The sequence below is a fragment of the Salvia miltiorrhiza genome, chromosome 1 (genome assembly GCF_028751815.1).
Source record: "Salvia miltiorrhiza cultivar Shanhuang (shh) chromosome 1, IMPLAD_Smil_shh, whole genome shotgun sequence".
NCBI lineage: Eukaryota > Viridiplantae > Streptophyta > Magnoliopsida > Lamiales > Lamiaceae > Salvia > Salvia miltiorrhiza.
This window is the reverse complement of record NC_080387.1, coordinates 59,734,177-59,759,717: the sequence shown is the minus strand read 5'-3', so window position 1 is coordinate 59,759,717 and position 25,541 is coordinate 59,734,177. Positions and strand designations below refer to the sequence as shown.

The 25,541-nt window shown below is 35.7% G+C and overlaps 3 protein-coding genes across 3 annotated transcripts; 1 reads left to right on the top strand and 2 right to left on the bottom strand.

Annotated features, from left to right (window-relative positions):
* Window positions 1-1,716: 1,716 nt before the first annotated feature.
* On the bottom strand, window positions 1,717-3,043 carry LOC130999669 (LOB domain-containing protein 16). Its single transcript, XM_057925277.1, has 2 exons — window positions 2,453-3,043; window positions 1,717-2,264 (listed from the first exon to the last, which is right to left on the bottom strand). Exons 1-2 carry the CDS (start codon window positions 2,732-2,734, stop codon window positions 1,965-1,967), a joined length of 582 nt encoding a protein of 193 aa, XP_057781260.1. The 5' UTR covers window positions 2,735-3,043; the 3' UTR covers window positions 1,717-1,964.
* Window positions 3,044-9,085: 6,042 nt separating this feature from the next.
* On the bottom strand, window positions 9,086-21,289 carry LOC130999626 (myosin-9-like). Its single transcript, XM_057925215.1, has 27 exons — window positions 20,888-21,289; window positions 20,267-20,395; window positions 19,688-19,831; window positions 19,434-19,579; window positions 19,186-19,342; window positions 18,364-18,422; window positions 18,107-18,266; window positions 17,880-18,029; window positions 17,663-17,799; window positions 17,430-17,576; window positions 17,226-17,327; window positions 17,101-17,158; window positions 16,918-17,019; window positions 16,681-16,718; window positions 16,458-16,584; window positions 16,186-16,368; window positions 15,952-16,083; window positions 15,766-15,872; window positions 15,626-15,686; window positions 13,916-14,093; window positions 13,518-13,723; window positions 13,324-13,443; window positions 12,786-12,884; window positions 12,322-12,570; window positions 12,094-12,233; window positions 11,419-11,669; window positions 9,086-11,143 (listed from the first exon to the last, which is right to left on the bottom strand). Exons 1-27 carry the CDS (start codon window positions 20,888-20,890, stop codon window positions 11,091-11,093), a joined length of 3,438 nt encoding a protein of 1,145 aa, XP_057781198.1. The 5' UTR covers window positions 20,891-21,289; the 3' UTR covers window positions 9,086-11,090.
* Window positions 21,290-22,213: 924 nt separating this feature from the next.
* On the top strand, window positions 22,214-24,102 carry LOC130999649 (F-box/kelch-repeat protein OR23). Its single transcript, XM_057925246.1, has 2 exons — window positions 22,214-23,531; window positions 23,704-24,102. The coding sequence occupies exons 1-2, from the start codon at window positions 22,606-22,608 to the stop codon at window positions 23,990-23,992; spliced, it is 1,215 nt and encodes a 404-aa protein (XP_057781229.1). The 5' UTR covers window positions 22,214-22,605; the 3' UTR covers window positions 23,993-24,102.
* The last annotated feature ends 1,439 nt before the right edge of the window (window positions 24,103-25,541 follow it).

Sequence of the window (25,541 nt, the reverse complement as noted above, 5' to 3'; positions counted from 1 at the left end):
TCACTACCGCCAGAGGAGACGCCCTTGCCAGAGAAGACGTGTTTACCAGAGGAGTTCTTCATGACAGAGAAGACGTGTTTATCAGAGGAGTTCTTCATGACAGAGAAGACGTGTTTATCAGAGGAGTTCTTCACGACAGAGAAGACGTGTTTACCAGAGGAGTCCCTCATGCCAGAGATGTCAATATCACCAGAGAAGACGCCTTCGCCAGAGAAGACATTTCCATCAGAGGAGCCAATAAACGCGCGGGAAGGTCTCCCGCGTATTATCGAAATTACCAACGTACCCTTCCACCACGCAGGACGCATGCACCGAAGATGTTTTTACTATTTTACCCCTCCGCTTGTAAATCTATAAATAGGGTCCGAGCTCGTGTATTATTTCTTACGCTATCTCTTATTTTCCAAATACAACAGTCATTTTTCTCTCGTATTAAGTTTCCGATCATTCTACTTCGCTCCTTCCGATCAGTCCCAATAGGTATAGTTTACTGTTTCATCGTATAGTTTTAGGTGTTGGTTTCGTTAAACACCACGCCCCATCAATACTTAAATGAAAAATGTTTCTTCTTAATTAATTAGTATAATGAAAAAGACAAGAAAGAATTCAAACGTATCCCAATAATGCAAAGTTAATATATTAAATAAAGAATTTAACAAGCCGTTCGTGCCATTATAATATACGATTGTCCGATAAAGGACAAAAAATAACAAATTCAACTCACATTCCAATGTTTCTATTTCAATATACCTCAATAAGCTAGGCTTATCATGGGCTGTCTTCTAAATTATTAATGGTGCTGCGATGTTATTTTTTTTTGCGATTTTATTAATAAAGGAAAAGAAAAAAAATCAAAGAAATCCTTGAGAGCACAGGAGATTTTTTTTTTTTTTTTTTTTTTGGTGCTGCGATGTTATTAACTAGTATTATATATATAGTTGGAAAGTTTGAAAATATAGTATCACCTTAGCTCCCAAAGTTAAAATCGTACGTGATTTTATTCTCTAGAAACTATACTATTTTATGACGATCGAATTATTCGTCTCCCATTAACCAATTATATATCAGTGTGATTTATCCTAACAAAGTTAGATGTTCAAAGAAAAGTTTGAACACAACGCCAGCAAATATAGTGGTTTTAAGTTAATTAAGTCTCTTTGTGCTTCATCGTTCTTTAAGGTTAATCGTATCTAAAGTTCTTTTTTTTTTTTTTAAATAATCGTTTAAAGTTATTATATCATATCGAAATCTATTGAAAATGATATAGTTCCACTTCTCACAACACATTGAAAACCTTGATTTAATTTTCGAAGGTATGCACAACAAGGACTTGCACATGAAGAAGATGAAAAAAGAGGAGAAAAAAATTGTTCTCCTATTCCTTATCCATGGATAAGCGTTAATTAACGTTTATCTTGAAATAAAATTTGTCCCGCATAAGAGTCTTCTTTCGAAATTTCATAGGAAAATGATTGCAAACTTGTCATTAATTTATGCAAATTCTTGACTTTGAAGTTTTGTATGCAATAATATATTACGGTGAAAGAGTAAAATATGGTCACTGCTTCCTTAGTATATATGTGAGTTAAGGATATACTTATTCGAAAATGGATCGGAGGAAGTATTTCATAAAAATCTTATGTTAGACAATATGATGAATCACTTATATTCCGATTTTGCAGATAGAGAGAAGCAGACTTTGAAAAAGATTATGACTGAGTACGTAAACTCTACCATTTTCAGTTCATGATAAAACAACAATTTTCTCTGCATATAGATTCTCTATCTCTCTCCTTTATATACAACCCCAATTCTAAGAGAAAGATTTTCATTTTCCCCAGTCAGCTCAGCAACACCGATCGGACATCCCAACAACGTTAATTAACTCTCTCTCTTTCTCTCTCTCACACACACACACACTAAGACTAATTAAAATACGAAAAGTAATTAATTGATAAATTAGTTTAATTATCTTGATTGTTCATCATTCTAAGAGCAAGCGCTTGGAGGTCGGTGAGATCAGTCTGAGAAGGCCGCTTCTTGGTGTAGTAGTGCTGAAACGCCGCGTCGTCTCTGCTTTGCAGGTGGCTGTCGATGGAGTCCAGCGAGCTCTGCGGCGAGATGTTGGAGTAATAGTTGCCGTAATTGGGAACCGGAAATGAATTCCATTGAGTTTGATCCGCATTTCGCGACGACGATTGATCCATCAAGTTTTGTGCTAGTTGAGCTTTCGCCTGCATCACTTGCGCTTGCAGATACGCCACCTGCAGTATTAACTAACTTAATTACTTTTCCACACCAATCACAAACTTGCTAATTAATTGTACTAGAAATTAAAGAAAAAATTAAGGAGCTAATGACGATGAAACCTAGCTAGCTAGGGCTTTTAGGCTATGAGATAATAATAATAATAATAAAAACCTAGGTAGCTAGATATGAATTTAGAATTAACCTGTTGTTGGAGGGCAAATATATGAGAAACGCAGCCGTAGACAGGATCTCTGATTCTGGCTTGAGCTTCGTAGGCAATGGTGACGACGGCCTCGCAGCGGTCGGCGGCCGGCACGTGCAGCAGCAGCTTCGACACGTTGCTGGCGCCGAACACCTTGTGTATGGCGGCGAACCGCGCCGGCCCCTGCTCCGAGCAGAAATATGGCGCGAACACGCAGTCCGCCGCGCATTTCCGCCGGAGGAACTTGCATGCGCCGCACGGAGATCCGCTTCCGCTCGCCATTGATGATCCAAAATGAAATACTATGAAGATTAGCTGGCTACTTTTGCAGGGAGGCTTTTTAAAGAAAATTCAAGCGCACGAGCAGACTAGAAAATGGTGCAGATATATGAGAGAGAGAAGAGAGAGGGGACATGGAAGGTCTGTGTGTATGGTTCGAAGGAGACATTTCTTAATGGCTTATGCAATATGAGTTTATTTTTTTTATGCTTTTTTCATCTTTATATCAACACCAATATTAAGGACTATCTATCTCTCATTTATTGTAAATAAGTAATACTATAATGTGGGTGATTTAATTTTGTCATTCTTGTTTGCGAACAAATTATAAGACCAAGAATCAGCTAGCTCGACTTTCTTATATATTACAAAATCTAGCTTTTTTTTCTTCACATTTTAGTAGTTTTTAATATTATATATAAAAATCTTATAGAACTAATATATAAATAGATTTTTAAAATTTCTTGTTTTTTTTTTTTTTTTTTTTTTGTTATCCCCCAATATTTGTTCGGTTCAATATATGTTGAATTATTGAACTTTGCATTCTGTTAGTAATTGGATTGTCAAATTACTTCTATTTGGTTTCAATTAATTAATAGATCCTTCGATTTTACATTAATTTTTTCATTAATATATATCTAGCCAAATGATTACCCATAATTTGATTCGTGCAACAATACAATAGTTAAGTACTTAAGTGCTATGATTCAAGTATAATATAGTGCAACTAAAAGAAAGCTAGTATAACATACACATCCGTAGAGCGAAGTGGAAGTTTGACAAAGTAATTTATTTATAAAAGTGTGTACTTTTTTATAAATTATACCAATTAATATTTTTATTTACTTTAAAGTTTAAAAATAGTTTAGTAATTTATAGGTATATATAGTATATATCCACTTTAAGGTTTGTAAAAAAGTACCTTATTAAATTGGAATTTTATTAAAAGAAGAAAAGAGAAAAAACCTAGAAAGAACCCTTGAAAGCACAAGAGAGCAGACTAAGGGCCGAGCCTCATTAAAACCTCTTTAAGTAAAACCCAACAAGGGAAACCTTAAAGAGGAAAAAGAGTGCTCGTCTAAAGGACTCAGCGTTCATAAGCGGAGTTGGAATTATTTCAGAAGTTCCGGCCTCACCATCACCCCTAAATAATCCCGGCTTACGAACGCATAAAAACAAAAAAACATCAACAAACATCAACAAATATATATAGTATATATAAAAAAAAATTAAAGAAAGTTGTTCAAATAAAAACTAACACTTTTCTATTGATGAAAAATCAATAAAGAATGTTGATCATTTTATGATTTATAGTCATAGAAAGAAGCATTATAGCAATACATGTATAATAAACAGAAAATATTACTGTATACATATATAAAAAAAGTATTACTCCATTATAAAAAGAAGATATTGTTTCATATATAAATCAATTTCGATAATCTATTTAGTAAAGAATCAAATCAATTTATAGTTAACATGAATAAAAATAATTTATACTACAACTCATCATTATTTTTAAATTCATAATTTGTACGTGCGTATACCATCAGTTAGTAACTATGATAAAAAAAAAAAAAATCAAAGAACTATTTATAGCACAATATATTGATTATTGGAGATATATTTTCTATATGATTGTGATATGTGGAAGATATTACATTATTTGTAGCAAACGATCTCTTGGACCTTTGTGCTCTCCCTTTTGGATCATATGATTTGGTCTCTCAAATTGTGTATTATATTATAAAAGAGTTTGTTTGAAAGGTTGTTCAAAAAAACAATTTTTTTCCGCCGAATGCCGCACCTGGGAACTGCTGCTAAATTTTCATTTTTATGCTTTCCGAAAATTGGATTAATATAGAAAATTGACACGTATAAATGAAGTATTCTTAAAATATCTATACAAGCTTTAATTAATAATGATTAGTGACAAGTAAATGATAATGAAGCATGGTTCAATGGATTTGAATACAAGCACAAAACCTTTCACTTTTGCTTGTATTTTCAAGAGGTGGGGTACTGCCCAATTAAAATAGCTTTATTGATTAAAATAAGTATTAAATTGCCCAAAAAAGGGTAGCTTAAGGAATTGATTGATCCAAAACTAAAATATTACTATTATAGTTTTTATAATGGAAAAGATGAGTTATGAATGTTGACTTTGGAGGAGGGTGAAAGAAAAAGTTACTCCTACTTGCTTTGGATTTGTAAGTTAAATGAGGTTGGAAATCGGGTTGCAAAATAAATTGGCCATGAAATCAGTGTTGTTTTCTCGCTAATTCATTTCTCAGCTCAATAAAGAGTAAAGTTATTGTGGCTTTGACTTGGGGCTACCTCGTGTAAAACGATCCATTTATTCAACCAAATCTTTTATTCTCATAGTATTTTTCATTTATTTTTACTAGATTCTCATACTGTATTTTTGTTAATTATATGTATGCATATAACGTACAGATTGATATCTGACGATGTTTAATGGACAAATAATCAAATATATTTTAAATCGTTAATATTTTATATGGTTATTATAAATTATATGATTATTTTAAATTAAACTTAAAAATATTATAAATATAACATGTAATTATTCACTTAATATTCCAAATAAAAAAATTAATTGATGGTTCCCTAAAAGAGCATAAATTTCTTTGTGTGTCGATTGCAATTCATTTATTCGCCACCACAGCACAAATAAGTAAATAACCAACCAAACAAAATTTACATTATATTCGAAAAATAGATTGTCAGCTGCGGTTACCTTCTATATTGTGAATCTCGCTCAAAATATTATCATAATATTTTTTGGGTTATTTGTTTGTAAATACATATAATTTTTTAATTTTTTGAAATTTATATGATTTTTATTTTCTGCTTATAAATAAATGAATCTAACATTTTTTTTATTTATTTTTGACACCGATAAGAAATCCGACAACTTTCATGTAATTTATTGCTTACATGGCTAATTATTTTGATGATATGACAATTTTGCTTGCATTTTCTTTTTATTAATTTGTTTAAATATCAAACGACCTCGTTTGAAAAAAAAAAGATAGTTTTTTTCAGTGTTAAAAATCAGAAAATACGCTAAATTCATGTATTCGTGAACAAAAAATAAAAATCATTAAATTTCAGAAAGTAAAAAAAAAAGAATACCCCCTTTTTTTATAGAGCACTATCAAAGACAATTATCTTTGATAGTGCTCGTGCCCAAATTAACAGATTTAGTTTAATCTAAAATTTTGACTACATCGAAGATCTAGATTAAAAAAATAAGTAATTTGTTCATTAAAGTTTAGAGGTTTGAAATTGGGATTCAAGAAGAAATGACTGGATTTGTGATTCATAATTTTCCTCTTGATTTTCAAATAGATTTAACCATTTCTTACCTAACTCTTACAAAATCCTTCAAATTGTAAACAGAAACAAACAGGTCAATTCTCCACTGTTCTTAATTGACGTTGAAGTTTGGAAGATTTTTCTGGATTGAGGAAAATATAAGGTGAGTTATGATCTGAAGAGCAAATTAAGCAGATAAATAATTGAATATCCATTTATCACAAGCTTTTTCAAAAGGATTAGGATATGAGTATAGGGAATAGTTTTTATACAAATTAGATTAGATTTATCGTATAAATGAATCCATTATAAATTTATTAAAATATTATGAATTTTAAAAAATATAGATTTTTCAATACCTATAAGATTTAAACTTTTGACCGTGAATTTTATATGGACATATTTCATCCAAATAGCTAGCACTAATTGAGTAACTTTTGAATTCGACATACTTCCTAGGTTCCAACTAACTTAATCAATTTTTTTTTTGGGCAGGGACGGATCCATAATTTTTTTGTCATGGGGGCACAAAATAACTACTTCATATATATAAAATATGTTAAAAAAATTACTACATAATAATTCAAGTCTATTATAATTGAAACCTTCGACAATAAAAATTTATATTATAATTAATAAAAAATATATAAACTATAATAAAAATTATAATTACACTAATTTTGGGATTACAGAATTTTATAAAAAATTATATTATAATTAATGAAACTATATTATAATTATAGAATTTTGGGATTGGCAATAATAAGATATAATAAAATTTATATTAATATACATATATAATTAATATATATAGAAAATGTTGTGGGGGCACGTGCCCCCGTACCGGGAGCCGTGGATCCGTCTCTGTTTTTGGGTCGTCTCAATTAAATTGATCAATTTTTTATATGAAATAAATAGGGTTAATTCTCTCTAAATCCTTAAACTATAGTCATTTTCCGTTTTTTCCCTCAATCTTTGAACTTCCCACAAAAAACCCCCAACTTTCAATTTTTCCTAATTTTCCCATGACGGGTTTTCCGGCCAAATCCGGTGTCGGAATTTTCCTATGTGGCGTTATTCTTGCCAAATCACCGTATACGTGGCATCTCACCCCCACCCCCACCCTCACACGTCACTCTCTCTCTCTCTCTCTCTCTCTCTCTCTCTCTCTTCCCCCTCTGCCCCCCGTCTGGCTCTCCCCCTCCCTCAACTCTCCGGCGGAGCAGCTGAAGACCAGCCGCTGCCCAGACCTCACAGAACTCCCTCTCCTCCGACTCCGACGAGGAGCCGCCATCGACCACCGCTGTCCCTCCTTGGCAACGGCGAAGAGCACCGCCACCGCCTCCCTCCGTCTCTCAATCAAACTCCCGGCGACAGCAACCATGGCCGCCGCCGTCCCCCAGACCAGCCCTCAACAAAACTCAGCCCATCTCTCTCTCTGAAACTTCCGGTGAGCAGCCTTGATAGCCGCCACCAAACTCTCTAGACCTCAAAAGCGCCAATTGAAAACCCACTTCGTCCCCCTCTCCCCCGTCTGGCTTCTCCCTTCTCTCTCACCGCCACAACCGCCCAGATACTGGGGACGGCGACGTAATGGAGCTACCGCCGCCTCAGAAACGAATGCGCTCCGGCTCCCCAGCATTCGACGCCCCTATCGACCTCTCGCTCCTCGAAGCCCTCGAGAAATCGCAGCAGAACGCCATCGAAACCCTCGACCTCAAAACCTTAAAGAGGCTCGCCCTCTCGTTGGAGCGCCGCCTCAACGCCAACACCGCCGCCCGCCTCAAGTACCCGGACAACCCGAAGAAGTTCGCCGATTCCGAGCTCGAGCTCCACGAAGAGCTCCAGAAGCTCAAAATCCTCGCCGGCGCGCCGGAGCTTTATTCCGACCTCGTCAGCCTCGGCACCGTCAAAAATTGAAGAAGAACAAGGAAAAAACGACGTCGTTTATGTACCTTAGATACTGCGTCGTTTTGTTAAGAATCCGGCGATTCCACGTCATTTAATTCCGGTTCCACGTGTACCCGAAATTGGCCGGAAAACCCGTCATGGGAAAATTAGGAAAAATTGAAAGTTGGGGGTTTTTTGTGGGAAGTTTAAAGATTGAGGGAAAAAACGGAAAATGACTATAGTTTAAGGATTTAGAGAGAATTAACCCAAATAAATATAAGCAAACATCTAATGATTATTTATTTTATTATCAAACACACTTAAAATATTAAATTTCGGTGGATGGAAAGAGTATTAATTAGTCATAAAGTACATGTACGTTCTATTGAAAAAGGCAAACTGAACCTCGTGCTCGTGCATCCCATCCCGGCTTGACTAAGAAATTGGCAGTTTGTCCACAAAAAAAAGATTATTTTCTTATTTTTGTTTGTTTTCTTCTTCACCACCAAACATGTACAAGCAGTACTAAGCCATTGACATCACCCTTAGCAACTTGGACCGTATATAGCTTATTTGTATCATTAATGCATGCAACAATAAACAGTGTAGCTTCTTATTTCTTCTTCTCTTTTTGTTTGGAAAAAATATTTTTGGGGGGTTGAGAAAGGCTTCTTGCTCTTAGTTAGGCCACAAAAATATTCACAATTCCAAAAAAATACATTTGTTTGCCTAGCTAGTTTCTTACGTTTAAGACATTTACATCCTTCTAGTGAATTATATTATTATCCAAATAAAAGAAAATTTGATAGCATAAGTTCAAAAATTTGTGTAGAAAAGAATATGTGACTTCACACGCTCGCGAACTCAGTTCAGGCCCGCTTCCAAAGTGGGCTAAACCGGCTCAGGCCAGTTATAAAATTGGGCCGGACTTATATATTATATCAATATGCAATAAATAAATAAATTCAAATAATAGAAGATATGCAAAGCAAAGCAAAGCAACAAATACTATAACTAATCAAAAGTTAATTGCAGAAAACTATTTTCTTTCGGCTCAAGGCCACATTGCATTAATCTAACAAGAAAACAAAAAACATCCTTAAAGAAAAAAGAAGATAAAAATGAAAAATATGTGTGCATCACAGAAGTCATAACGTTTTATATAAAAACATCATAGTTCTGGATAGAATCTATAATTATTTATATACACATCCTTCACAATTACTAATAATTAGCAAAATGAAATCCCCCAAGTCGGTAGAAGAGTCCATTCTTGCATATTAAAATATCTGTCAAAATCTTTGGACGTTCATCTCCCAACCAGTTGAAGATTTGCAGAGTCAAGAAGCCAACAACAAACAAGTTGAATTATTTGGTGACACTAAAACCTACTCTACAATAGCAGTTACATTAGTATGTAGACCTCATCAAAGCAAACACACAGATGCTACATCTACTACCAAGTGTTCAACTTCGTATCATTTGACTCTAATATATCAATGGAAAATTAAAAGAAAAAGATCAAAAGAATAGCCTGTCACAAGTTGGAGGGTGAAGACAGGGAAGTTTCTTCAACTACTGCTCATGCATTTCGATCATGACTCCTTGAGTTAAAAGAGATGAATCAATAAAGCCAGAACAAAAAAAATCCGATTGAGCAAAACGCAATACAAAGCAACATATATAAACATGGAAAACAAATAAGCCAGTGCCAACTAAAGCATAGAATAGATCACAAGAGATTTGGATTTTAAAGCATGTCTCAGCACTAAGTAAATAGATGGGCGCAAGTTTACCTTGTAGAAATTGTACAAGCAGAAGCGGAGATTGGGCATGACTACCTTTTACATTTATTAGAAGACGATACCTGCAGAGTGTTCTAAGATGCAGATTCATAATGTCATCAAAAGCCCAACAAGGACCATATATCATTTGATTAGTTTCCTTTTCTCTGCTAAAATGCTTATCTGGAACCCCGGTTGTTCAAGCAGTTTACGGTATGGACAGAAATTTTCATATGGAGCTAATGGATAGTAGTAAAGACAGATCATCATACAAGATTTTCAAAATGTTTTAAGTCTTATTTATTGCGTAGAGCTCCAGTTCTCACTAAAATTGTTCACTAAGATTATGGTGTCTTAAAAAGATGAACGAAAAACAAGCTGGAAATTCAAACGGAAGGAACCTTAGCAGAGACGAGAGATAGATGACAAAACTACCAAATTGGAAATTTGAAGTCTTACAGAGGTTTAAAATATGGATGATGGGAATTTGACTTAGTACACTCAGAAGCTGCTTCTAGTGCGTGCAATCCATCCACTGGCACTCACGACGGAGGTGGATCGTCTTGAAAGTGAGGGAAAGCTATTATTAGTAAACCTAAAGTATAGAAGCAAACCACTGATGACATAAAAAGTTGGCTTAGGAGACATTAAGAAATGGAAGAACTAGATTTTATTAACCGACATAATACAAGCATAGCAACAAACTTGTGTCTAGTGAACACAATATAATCTTTTTCGATGTATATAAAGGTATTGACTACTCTCAACTTTATGACATGAATAAATGAATGGCAATGCAGAAGGATTGTAATAACTTCAGACAGTGGTCTTTTCAAGAAATGGAAGATGAGATCTTACCAGTAATTGAATCTACCAACTAACAACCTTTCCTCTGTTAAAATAAACATTCAGATATACTAAACTCTGGCTATGAAGACTATTATCACCACATTGCAAAAAGCCAAACTAGATTGGGTTGAGCTTCTGGGTTTTGCAGCGATCATTATTGACTCAAGAAATTTATATAAATCTCCAGTTAGGTCATAATCATGCTAAACTAAATGACTGATACAAAGCTGAATTAGATTTGAAGACTGTATGCCAGTATATTATTATAACCTGCATTATCATGTCTCGTGTCAATTAGTTATGTAGAAGAAACTTATAAATGTTGATGTTAAACATTTTCTTTATATACATGTGTGATGTGTCAGTACAACAAGTGGGTGGTGTTCCATGTTAATTGCGGTATCTGCTGTGACATATCAAATTGTTAAAATCTAGCCCAACTAACTTCTAACTGGGGAAGATATAGACACAACACATTGACGGAACAACTTCCATCAGAAAAAGTCATCGAATGCCCCCTCCCGATCATTTTTCCACTTTTCAGTTCCTGCAAAATGCAACCATCAAGAGAAAAGAAAAGTATAATGTAGTTTCTTACCGCGATTTTATTCAAACAAAGAAGGGAATAAAGATTTGGACCAAATGTGTTACATAGAAGACTAATGAGAAGAGAACAAGTATAAAATGAAAAAATGACTCTAATATTGATATCAAGAATTGGGACAAACATTTTAATTTCTTTACGGTCGTATGGCAAGAGATAAAATTTGCTGGATCAAGTCCTAACTTCAGTGTTTGTGGCCTCTCAGGGACTAGACTGACCTGAAACCTCAGCTGCTGAAAGATCCTGAACAATGAGCTGAAGTGCACTAGAATTCGCAGAAGAAAACTCTGCTGGAGTTGAAGCAGGGGCAGGGAATGTGAAATCAGAATCGGAAGATGTCGTTTCCGAAGAGGTGGAAGAACTATCACCTTTTTCATCCTTAGAAACAATCCCCAAAGCTGAACTTGAGGTGGATGCACACAATACCATCTGTAGCTCTGAGAATTGACCAGAGATGCTGTACATCATCCTGAGGCACACTAGATCATATCTTATATTAGTTAAATGATGCTGAGTTAACCTTTTAATCAGAATAAAATCCATCAACCATATACTGATATGAATTCTTAAGAATATTATATTTCACTAAAAACTAAAATTATATTTGATCTTTAACATAATGAAGTAACACTTTTTACATCCTTTTCTCTTGTAGTCATCTTTATCATGGAATTTCAGCATCGTTATATGGTGGTGATGGGAATGTCTGTCCAATCATTTACACTAGAAAATACAGAGCTTCTAGTTCTATATCAACATAAAATTCAAGAGAAATAATAGCCTGTTTTCAGAGTATAGCTGGCATAATAATCATTTATCGAGTAAAAATCAAGAGGCATAAGATCCTCTGGGAGAAAATGATGAACGAAAATGGTTTTTAAGAGTTATGGTACCTATTCAGTGATTCCTGAAGTTGGTGAACTCTTCTTTCGGTTTCTTCTAACTTCAGCCGCTTTCCATCAACTGATTCCAAAGCTTCAGCATACCGTATCTCCAAATCATCAGCTCGTTTCTTTTCAGATTGTAACAATCCCTGTAAATTAGACGATAAAGAGTGCTGAATCAATGAGAATATATAGAAAGCATTTACATGGAGTATAATAAAATCTGATTACTGTTACCTTCAATCTTTCCACATCAGAACTTGAGTCCTCAGTCATTTCTAAATCTTCTCCAACTGGAACCCCTTTCTCCTTCATGATTGAGAAGGCTTCATCAATTGCAATGCGAGCAGCATCACTTGCAATATGAGCAGCTTCACCTTCAAGCATATTATTTCTTGCAGCTTCACCTTCAAGTAGATTATTTGTTTTTTCGCTTTGGTCTTGCACAACATCCAATGAATGCTCCAGCCTTTTCTCCAAGCTAACCTGGCACAAGAATTCTCAATCTTAGTCAAAAAGCACTGAGTAGCACAAGGGTCTAGCATTTAATCAATAAGTTGATAACATCAAAGCATGTAAGTCATCTATAAAGCTGAGAAGCAAAAATCTTTATCAGGGTATAACTGTGCCTCCGTATGCACACGCACACAGATACAGACTAAACTTTGCATTACAGAAAGATGCAAAAGAAAGTTATTTACCCGCAGACGTCTTTCCATCTGTAACTGTGATCTCAGTTCGTCCACTAGCTTTTCAAGCTTACTCTTTGCTTCCTGAAGTGCGCTTGTTTCTCTTGAAGCCTACAAATAGTAAACAAAACTATCACTAGTGTACAGATAATTGCAATATCAGAGATGAATATTCATTTCGTATATAATCATGTCTGTTTTCCTGTGTGGATGAAGATAATAGAATATAAAATATAATTTCTTTGCACTACAACCATAAGCAGTCAATTGAAAGATACATATAGAAACTTGCACTATAACCATAAGCAGTCAGTTGACAGACACATATAGAAAATAGAATCAACCAACACAAGGCATAACATAAATGCACATGCATTCTGTGGGAGTAAGTTCGAAAGTTTCTAAATGAGATCAGCATCCTAAACTAAAATAATTAGATGAGATTTCTATTGTTCAGTACAACTGGCACGAGCGCTGAAAAATATCAGGCTTACAATTCATACAATCATAGCAAATACAGTTCTAGCTATATAAGAATTCTTAGGCCTACCACTTTCAGTTGCCGGAGCTCTCTCGTAGCTGCCACTCTCCTCCATCCACTCTGGATAAAAACTGTTGCCCTAATGGCTCGCCTGGCGTATGAAAAAGCTCTATGGCCGCGCCACCGGGACTGAAAAAAAAGGGTCTATTATTCAAGGAAGAACATCAATCTACTTTTGCAGAGAAAGCATAAAACTTAAATACCTGTATAACAGTTGCTGTTTTGTTTTCTTTTGTGAAATCATACAGCTTCCGCGCAGCCATTGCTCTTATGATAGCTTGCAATTGAATAGTTGCTCTCTTGAGTCTGTTGTAGTTCTGATTGAATTTATGCCATCTCCAATCTGTTTGGATTTTAAGAGCTGCCGCATCCTTTCTTACAACTTGATAAAAGTTGTAAGCAAGCATTCCTGATGCCACGGGAGAAAAATATGAGCTTGCATGATGGTTATAAGCTTAACGTTAACTTGCTCAAAAACAAGGACAGCGATGAGCATACACGAGGTAAGCAATTTTCAGTTAAGTTAGTTAAGGAGTCTGAGTATAAAAAAAAACAGGTTCCCCTATGAATACATTAGAAGATCGGAAAATATGAAACAAACCTCTACATATAGATTGCAGTACAACCGCTGCCTTGACCGTGGAAGAATAGTTTTGTCGGGCTCTATGAGTTTTAGTCTTTCTTTGTATCACCTTTGCTGCATCACCTAGTTTTAATGCTCTGTGTGCATCTAAAGTAGCCATCTGACCAGCTCTGAGGAAGAGCTTAGTTTTTCCTATCTGCAATCACAAAATTATACTTCACATGATTTCTTGATAAAACAGAAGCAAAGCCGTAAAACATAAGGAAACAATACAAATAGTTTTGTTATTGAAAAATAAGCCACGTGACAGCTGGACAGGCATTGAAAATATTGGTAAGAAATGCAAGAGCAAGAGTCGTGCCATCAAAAAGAGAAAGCATTTAACACAAGGTCTCTGTTCCCCACACTTTTAGTCTGTTCTATGACCTGCTTATCTATACTAATCTCTAGAAAACTTGTTGCATTGAGATATGGGCAGTGGCGGATTCAGGGGGGGGCTAGGGGGGGCTGAAGCCCCCTCCCAATTTTTGAGTTTTTTTTTTTTTTTTTTTTTTTAATATAGAAATTTATTTCACTTAATATATCAATATATATGTATATGTGTATATAAATAAGAAATAGAAGAAAAAATATAATACATTATTTCTAGTATATCCAACTATCCATATTAATTCTTTGAAATTGTACATTGATTTGTTAATTGTTACATTTATGTTATTTTTATCCTATTTTTTTTCTTAATTAATTTTTAATGTTGAATTTGAGTCCATTCTAAAGTTAAAAGTAAAATTACTAATTATTAACAATGAAAGTTAGTTTATTTGTTTAGAAAATGAAATATATTTTTTTAAAAGAATGCATAAAAGTATTGTTTTGTATACTTTCAATCTACTTGATGTTGAATTAATTGAATTGCAATTATATTAAGTGATTGTTAAAAAAATGCATGAAAATAAAGTGTACGGAATGTTCAAAAAAATTTGCTTCGGGGGCTCCCGCCCCCAAACCCCCGTGTAAATGTCTACATACGTCGTAGATCAATAAATTCAGCCCCCCCTAACCTCAAATCCTGGATCCGCCCCTGGATATGGGAATAGTAACAGAGTCCTGTCAAATTCAATTTGGCTAGAAAACAAAGTTCGTATAGAAAGGCAAGTTAATAAAAAGTTTTTCACAATTGATTGTAAACACACTAAGCATACCCAAAATTTGGTTTTTAACCAACACTATTTATTTGGTCAGTTAATACATAAACTTTGAACCTTTTGGAATTCGGCCAGAATTAAAAATTTCAAATACATTTAAACCTACGTAGATGCCAAAATTTTATTGCGTGACATTTTTTATATGAGCTAACTATGACGAATTTTTGAGCTTTCGATTCTTATTGGAATTGTATCAATTATGACTCAGGCCTCAAGATTACTTTTTTCGTCTAAGATAAAATTGAAACTTTTCCTAACAAAATAGTTCCTATCAGCCAGTTTCTCCAACTGTTTACTGATGATCCCTTCCACCAAAGATGCTACAGAAGAAGATTTAAAAACTAGAATAGCTTCTACTCTATTTGAAAATAAATGTAATTATGAATTGAACACATAAAATATGACTAGCCTTCGAGTTAAGAAAAATGACAGCAAGAGAGAAAATGGCCACTTCTTAATTTCTCTATATTCCAGGTTCCGGACAAAGGAAAACTCTATATTGAGCATAATAAGAAATTAATACCTGAGACCCATCAATGCCCATCTTCTCCAAAATCATTTTGGATGCAGCTTTTGCATCAGCGCTGCTCGTATGGGGAGAAAAGAGTTAATTACATCAGGGTGATCACATAAGATCATATCTTTATCAAGTAAACGACTTACTCTGCTTCCAACTCTGGCACCAGAATAGAAAACCGTTGAAAAAATTCATCATATGTCTTATGAGAAGGATAACCGGATAAACTAATCCTAATTGCTTCTAAAACACCCTGCCAGTAGACAAAAGATAGTACTAAGTTTGGGAAGCACATAGAAAGTTATTGAATGACAACAAGTAAGAGCACTCACACCACAACGAAGTTGCTGCATGACATTGGCATTTTCAAAAATACAAGGCTTGAAAAGGGTATTAGGTTTCACACATCTAATGTAGTGAGGTTCTGTAGAATTCAGCGTCTCCATCAATTGTTGGAGTTGCAGCTGTACCAATCAACCAATCTATCAGCTTCAACCTTCTTTTAAGAAGCTACAACAAATGAGTTAGAACAGTAATGAAGGGAAAGAAGGAGAAAAGAAACTTACCTTAAAGCGGGAACCTATTGATGAAAATTTAGAAGACTTGTTTGAAGATTTGGTTGTCTCTTCAGGGATTGGAGGAAAAAGTTCTACCACAAATGGGCATTTCGAAGCAGTTAACAGGTCCTGATGTTCAGGAACAACATAGTCTTTGTTTTTGTCCAAAAACTGATCACATTGGTATTGAACCTTGGATAAAAAGTAAGATGGAAATTTTCAATAAAAATGAAAAAAAAATCCAAAACTACATACTAGAAAAATAATTAAATCCAGTTTACCTCTCCAGCATAATGAGCAATTGCAAATTCAGTACGTGACAATTTCGGTTTGATGAAACGTTTGTTGGTTTTAAATGTCTGATAAAGCTTTTCGGCAAAGGTTTCATGTGTGGACTTCGGAAACATACTGGAAATAGAACAAATAAAATTAGTCCCGAATCAGCAGAAGCTTGAAGCACATATCCTTTGCAAGCTACCTAAAGGCAGACATGTGTTACCGTACCAGGCCTCATCAAGAAGAGCAATGATTCCTCCAGGTTTCTGCATCCAATCAAAAGCAGTTATAAGACGAGTTGCTTTTGCTGCAGATTCTCGAGATCAAATATAAGGAAGAGGACAATCAATAGATAACTTGGGCAGTTCCACACACTAGACCATGTCTATATTTATCTGTAAACTATGATGTGATAACAAAATAATGTAGCCTGGAGCAAAATGGTTTAGTATTACAGAGAGCAACCTTCTCAATAAGATCTAGAACATCTTGGTTATCCACAAAGTCTATGTAGCTCCAGGCAATCTCTTCTTTGACGTATTCCTCCTGCTCCATCTTAAAAACATGCTGATGAAAGAGTAAACAAAATTTCAGTATTGTGCTGAGCATAGATTTATCAGCTGCTAATTAGCGTGTCGAATTGAATACCTGGTTAAAATGCTGCTGTAACTTTTCATTGGTAAAGTTAATGCAAAACTGTTCAAAACTGCATCCATAAACTTTTAGTTAGTTTGAGTGCCTAAACAGAGTTTCTCTAATCAATCAAATCTTACCTATTAGTTTTAAAACTTTCAAAACCATATATATCAAGGATTCCAATTAGACATTTCGAAGACGAGTCTTGCCCGATGGATAAATTTATTTTATCTACCAACCTACATAAGGAGACCACGTCAAATTAGCTAAACCAGAAAATGAATACTTGATTAATTTTCAGAAATGTAAGAATATAGCAGCATAGTGCACGAGTATCATACCAGTTAAACAAGCGAGAATATATTGTCTTAGCTAATCCATCCCTACTAACTATTGCAGCATCAGGATCAAGACATCTTCTGATAACTTCTTCTGGAGTCACCATCACACGCTTCAATAATGCATCTTCCAGAGCTTTAGAATCGCACCTAATATCGAAAATTATTACACTCTCAGAAATTATTACACTCATGAGAAAAAAAGAGTGTTGCAAGTACAAATGTTCCATTCATACATTAGAAGCTCTGCTGCAGTCTGAAGATGGAACTTTGATTTCTCATCCTCGAGGACCGATGAATCAGTCTCTTCCCCCTTGGCGAATCTAACATTACCAAGATGGAGAATAGATGCAACAATTCTAAAGATTGAATCCTGTACAATAAGAAAATATCAACTATTGGCAAAAAGAGAGCATATCAGACAAAGGAGATCCTAATTTGTTAGAATCATACCTGCTCTTCTTGACCGATTCCAACAACATCCATGGCCTTCCTTGTTGCCAAATAATCATGAGCATCATCCACATCATCTAGCTCAAAGCAAGTAGATTGGTTTAAGTAGTGAAATGTCTGTGGATGTCCTAGCTTATACTTCTTAATTTCCTGACAAAAATACTCAGAAATATGATGAATGTCTTTTGAAAAAGAAGATTCAGGGAGATGGTGTAAAAGCGGATTACCTCCTGTGGTGCTGCACACAAAAGGTAAAAACAGTGGTAATTGCGCTCAGGATCTGAAATTTGGCAGACGCGAGATCTCTCGAGAAGATATGTTCTGATGGCTGCCCCTGATATTCTTGCATGATGGTCGAACTGAAGTTCAACAAATTTACCAAATCGACTGCATCATCAGACCTTAATCAGCAATTTGAATGCAGACTGCTATTACTTAGATTCAAATTCAAAACTTTTGCTGCAGGATCCAAGCAAGGTCTCACCTAGAATTGTTATTTCTGACAGTCTTGGCATTTCCAAATGCTTCAAGCACTGGATTTGACTGAAGAGAATCACTAAATAAGCTTCCCATAAATAGATGTAAATGTAGAAGTAGATGTTCTATTAAAATGTGTATCAATATGGTATTATCAATCTAACATTTCCTCTAGCATTTCACAGTATCAGACAAAAGCCTATTTGCTTTGATAACTTTCAGGAAGTACTTCCCATGAATATTTCAAAAGGCAACCCTATCCTGAATGCTTGCATGCTACTACTCCCTACGTTTCAGAATTAGTGTGGCCAACTGTCAAAACTCACATACCAAGAAAATGGGTAATTTTACTATTTCTGCCTCTAACTATTGTGGGGAATATGAAGAGTCTGTAAAGTCATAGTAGTATTAAAAAACTGAACAAGGATAAAAATTTGGCCGTTTGGCGTCATTTTTGCATAGAATTTTAAATACGGCACTTACTCAGGGACAATACTTTTTCAAAATAGGACACTTAATTGGCGACGGAGGAAGTATTTCTTAACCACATTTTTAACTTATAAACCCTACTTGTCAAACAGTATACACTTCATTTGTAGAAACACCTCTTACTGTACAAATGAAACAATACACATAGCACACACTCTAGAAAAAGAGATATTGTCTACCAGTTCAACTAGTCAAACTTTGCTACTTACTAATCCTAAAGCATTATCAATATAACAAGTATTTTACAAGAGAACCTTTTCAAGAAGATATTTTGAAAGAAAAGAAACCATGAATGATAAGATTATCAGTGATTAAACAGAAACTTAGATGAAAAATCTACCTCAAGAACTTGCTGTTCTACAGATCTCCCGTCACCTCCTTTATGCCCACCCAAATAGGCAAGATATTGCATAAGCATCTTAGTAGTTTCAGTCTTACCAGCACCACTTTCTCCGCTTACCAGTATTGAGTTACTTCTCCCCTCATTCATCATTTCCCTAATTTATCTTACAAGACTCAGACATAACTGGAATTTATTTTTCATTGACAAAATCACCAAGTTCAAGAGTGTGGCAGACTATATATCACCTGAAGGCAGCTTCTCCAATCGCAAATACATGTGGACTCAGTTCACCAAATTGTGCTCTGTTGTATTGTTCCATCATCTTCATGTCGTATAAGTCAGGAAGTCTTTGAAACGGGTTAATAGCAATAAGAATTCCCCCACTGTAAGTCTGCAAAAACATTATGAAAAAGAAGATGCTCATGGCTCAATGTTAATCTCACCAGAATGAACGTAGAATGAACATAAAAGTTAGAAATGAAGAGAAATATCATCTTACATAAATCTTATTAGTCTGGTATCTTATATCCAAGTTATGCAGAACTCCAGGTTCATGCATATAAGACAGTTTGGTCATGTCGTCGAATCCCTCAGGAGGCTCCTCTTCATCTTTCGGGTATGTTTTGGATATGCTAGCAGAAACCTTAAATGGAAAGAGTAAAACAGATGTCAAGTGTTGATGGAAAAGTTATAATAATAATAATAATCATAGAGTGGAGAAAATCATACTAGACTGGAGTTTGATTAACCTTGACAGATTTATTGTACTAAGTTAAAGCAGTGTGCATAGAAGAAAAGTATGTCTGTTACACTGAATTATGGTAACATCTCTTCTCTGTTTCAATGCAAACAAATCTTGTTGGAAAATGCCTTTTCTTGAAATGTCAAGAAGTTATAAAAGAAGCTAACTCAAAAAGGATTTTCTGATCTATAGAATACAAGCTATGAGCTATTCAATTGAGGTGGAGGTATACTATAGCACTTTTCAGAGATACGCCTTCCCTAAAAGTATACATAACATAACACCATTTCAATACAGAAGAGGAAAGCTTCAACGAAAGAAAAAAAGCCACTTTACCGTCCTTCCATCAGATGTTTCAACTTCAACTTCGTCCCCATTAATCTTTACCACTCGCCCATCAATCCAAACAAACTCCGGATCCTCAACCCAAATATGAGAACCTTCATATACTTTGGCTGGGTTGCCCTGCAAGAATTATTGAGTTTCCGCTGAAAGTAAGTGCATAAGTTGGATACAAGAGACGTTTACAGTATCTAGGCACAACTCTTTTCTTCGCATTCACACATACACGAGTTCAACTACAAGAAACTTCACTTAATAGTGATTCCTAAAATTCTACACCAGAATCATGCTTCCACAATGCACCTATTGTGTGGAGCTCATATTTTGAAATCTCTTTTTCTCTACCAACTTCTCTTTCATTTCTTTTAGTGTTTGGCCGAATGTGATGAATTTTCCAGAGACTTGGATTAAATAAAAGTAAAACACAACAAGCTTCTAAGTATGGATATCAGCTAATCTATGAAGAAGATTCAAGATCACAAAACGTGATTCGGCAAATATTTCAGCAAGAGTTTCAAAAGATATTCATAATCTTCATGCAATTATTTGTTTAAAACACATGCAAAACGCATACTCAAATCAAAATCTACACAATCTCCTGCACCAACAACATACCATCTTATTTCAGGAACCAAAAGTTTCAACACCAAATTCTGATTTTCATTCAATGACCCCAATTCGTGATCGCAGTTTCGAACACAAATCCGCGGCACGAATAAACAGTTTCCATCAAGAAAGACCTCTCAGAAATGGGTACTCCCGAAATCTTAAAACGGAGCAAATAACACATAAGCAAAATCTCCGTTGATCTGAGTTTTTAATTTTTAATTTTAATTTTTTTTAATTTTTTTTTTCTGTTTTTTTGGTTTTGATCGGTGAAAGGGTGAGTCTAGGAGTGAGAAAGGGTTGGTGGAGAAGAGCGACATTGAAAAACCTACGTTTTCGGAGTCGTTGAATCCTTGTGTGGATGCTGTTGATGGAGAGGTTTTTTGGCGGGGAAGAGAGAGAAACTCTTGCCATGCTATGGAGAGAGAGAGGGGCGCCGACCAACTATCACGAACATTTTTTTTAACTAAACTATGAGGAACTTTGAAATATTTTCCATTTTTTTTGTCAACTTTTTAATTTTGATTTTATTCAATTATCCCTTTTAACATAATGTTTTCAATTTTCTTTTTCTAAAAATCATTTGGATCGGATTGATTTATAATTGTCAAAATTAAGGCTTGAACAAAGCAACCATATGCATTTATTTAATTTTTTTATATATTTTTGATTGATAATTCTCAAATCAATCGAATGTATAAGACTTTAATAAAAAATCAAACAAAGTCATCAGTATCAAGAATATTTAAGTCTTGAGCATAATATTTTTATTTATAAAATAAGACATTATTTACATATGATGTAAGGGTTGGGGCATTTTAAATTTTAACATTTTAAATTCCCACTCATTTTATTACATACTGAGTTGCCCGTTTGCTCTTTAGCTTGCCTCTTAAAGGTGCATGCAGAAAAATAAGTATGAAGGAGTTAAATCGAATTTTTTGGCGACGAGAGGTGCTCAAATAGATTAAATTTAAAATTATGAAATACTCCTTCCATCCTACGAATCTTGACACGTCTTCGTGAGACGATTCAAAAAAAATACGTGTCAAGATTCGTGGGACGAAGAAAGTATATTGTAAGAACATTTTTAAAAATTGGCTGGTGATGCTAGTGCTCCCCTTACAACTCATATATATTCATCACGGATGGCTCTGTATTTAAAATTTTTATGTTAATTTAAAGCGAGGAAACCAATTAAATTAAACTCCATGATAAAAATGCGACACTTTTTTCATTCATATCCAATTATTTGTAGGCACATTCCAAACTAAAAATAATTATATTTAAAAATATATTATTTACATGTAAGATCATCCCTTCACCAATTAGAAGAAGCTCACGTAATTACAGCACTCTTGTCTTAAGTAACCGAAAATCTTAACAGAAAAGAGAAACCAGAGACACGTGTCGTCCATCTGTACACTTGAGCAATCACAAAAAGGACGTTTCCTTTTTGTCAATGATAATGATAGATTGGCGATCAAGAAACCGCCATTCCAATTTCCCTTTCCATAAATCCACACTCTCTCTAGAAATGCACCGTTTAGAAAAAGGTTGAATTTTTTACACTCTGCATCACCGCTTGTACATACTAGCTTATTACGTCTTGTACATACATCACTTTCCCACTCTCTCTCTCTCTCTCTACGATCGGGCGCGGAAATTCGTCAGCTGGGGACGATTGTAGGCGAATTTTTAGTTTGTTCGGATCAATTGATCGAGGAATGGCGCCGCCGTTATCGTCCGACGACTTTGGGGTCCAAACCCTAACCCTAATTTCCGGCCTCCCTAACGACGTCGGGGCGTTGATTCTCGCATTCGTTCCTTACTGTCACCACGCCCGCCTCAAACTCACCTGCAAATCGTGGAGGCGCTTCTTCTCCTCGAAAACCCTAATATCTCTCCGCCAGAATTACGTCGTCGCGCCGAAATTGCTCTGTATTTTCCCGCAGGATCCTTCGATTTCGCCGCCATATCTGTTCGACCCAAAGAATATGTCTTGGTGCCCGCTTCCGCTGATGCCCTGCAACCCGCACGTCTACGGCCTCTCCAATTTCATCTCCGTCGCGGTGGGGCCCCATCTCTACGTTATCGGGGGGTCCCTCTTCGATACCCGGTCGTTCCCCCTCGATCGCCCCTCACCGTCTTCCTCCGCGTTCCGTTTCGATTTCGCCGCCTTCTCTTGGGAATCGCTGTCCCCCATGATCACGCCGCGTGGCAGTTTCGCGTGCGCCGCCGTGCCGGAACGCGGGAAGATTTTGGTGGCTGGCGGCGGGTCGCGGCACACCATGTTCGGCGCGGCCGGGAGTAGGATGAGTTCGGTGGAGATGTATGATATAGGGAATGATGAGTGGGAGGCACTGGATGGTTTGCCTAGGTTCCGAGCCGGCTGCGTTGGGTTCTTTATTGGGAGGGAGTTTTGGGTGATGGGAGGATACGGGGAGTCGAGGACGGTGTCGGGCGTTTTTCCGGTGGATGAGTATTATAGGGATACGGTGGTGATGGAGCTGACGAGTGGGGGGAAATGGAGGGAGCTTGGCGATATGTGGGAGGAAGGGGAGAGGCGGAGGCTGGGGAAAATAGTTGTGGCTGAGGATGTTGGCTGGGATTCTCCAGGTATATTCATGCTTGATAGAGGTGAAATATTCAGGTAAATTTGCAGCTCTTGTTCAATTCTGTTATTGTCAACATGTAGCATTAGCATTTGCTGGTAATTTGTTATGTTATGTGCTAGTTTGAGAAGTGTGTGGTTATGGTTTGATGGTTTGCAATTGCAGAGTTATTGGTGTGGTATTGAGTTTTAGTGAGATGTGTGAGTGCAGGTATGATAGGAGGTGTAATCGTTGGGCAAAAGAGACGTGTGTGCCAAAGAAGGTCCGTGATGATGCATCAGTTGGGTTTGTTGCATTAGACAAGGAGCTGTACTTGCTGAGCCTTTTGAATGCAAGTGAGTGTGGAAGAGGAAGATCGCATAAGAGGTCATCATCATCAACGCTGCTGATACAGATATATCATCCTGGCAAGAGTAGGTGGAGGTCAGCTATCGTCAAGCCACCTTTTCATCACTCCTTGGATTTTAGAACTACAGTAATGTGCCCCATCAGATTGTAGATTTCTATTTCCCTTCCCTGCTCTTCATCTACACCTTACCATCATTGTTTCTTGCACCAACTACCATGCATGTATACAAATAAATGTAAATGTGAGTATTCATTTCTTCACCCATGGGCTTTGTTTCTGCTTTACAAATCTCTCTCTCATTGTTTTCTTGCTGTTTTTGTTAGGGCTGCTTCTTTGCTCTGCACTTGTGTTATTTAGGTTGTGTGATACAAGAATGAAATACAAATAATGCATGATTGATCATTGCACGAGTTTTAATAAAAAGTTATTTGGAGTATTGATAGTGGAAAAATGGTCTCACATTGAGGGCGTTGTAGAGTATATTGTGGGTAAATAGTGTAAGTTCAGTGTAAGAAATATGTGTGGAGTAGTGTCCAAAGATATGCATAATTTTGAGGGACGAAGTCTTAAAAGTATTGATTAATATTTTGAATATTAATCGAATAAATATGTAAATTTATAGAGCTCAATTAAACTCGTGCATCTGTATTTGATTAATAAAATTTACGGTTCAACTTAATAATAAATTAACCAAGCTGAGCACGACAACATTCGAATCCATTCAATTAAGCTAAATTACAAGGATCCAAGTTTTTTAATACCATAATTTTAACTTCAACTTAAAACTTATTCTTTTCTATACCAAAATGAATTAAAAGATTAAAATACCCTCAACTTGTGGGAATTATCACATATAGCCATTTTTGTTAAAAATACAAGTTTTATAGCCCTAGTTTATAATAGATAAGTTATATAGCCATTTTAGGCTTAAAAGACTATAACACCCTTTGACTTTTTTGAAACTTTGAGTACTCGATGGTGTACTCGATGGAACCATTGTGTACACCATCGAGTAATGAAAAAAATGAAGATTTTCTACAACACTATCGAGTAATCGAAGTACTCGATGGTGTACACGATGGCACCACGAGTACTCGATGGTGTACACGATGGCGCCATCGAGTACATCATCGAGTACAAAAAAGTCAAAGGGTGTTATAGTCTTTTAAACTTAAAATGGCTATATAACTTATCTATTATAAACTAGGGCTATAAAACTTATGTTTTTATGAAAGAGGACTATAATAAGATTTCCCCCACTCAACTTATATCATTAAAACAAAAAAGGTCAACGAATCGGTCCCCCACCCCCAAAAATCAAATTGGGTCCCTACTTTCTTTCTCAAAAAAATCGAAGAACGAGAAAATCGGCCCCTCGCACGATTCTTCCTCACGATCACCATAGCTCAATATCGAAGGCTCGTCGTGTCCAACAAACATGGGCGTCTGGGATGGGGAGAAGACGGCGTCGACAGCGAGTTTCAATGAGGATAATTTCGCACATCTTATTCCTCCGGTGAGCCCTAATTTTCACGCATTCTTTCTTTCTTTCTTCAAAATTGAAACTTAAATTCTTAGTTAAATGCATGTTCGTGTTATAATGTATTTGAGAATAAACAGTCGATTGCTTCCAACGACCGCCATAATGTATCATAATATCACTCCAACATATGAGATTAACAAAAGATAATATACAGTG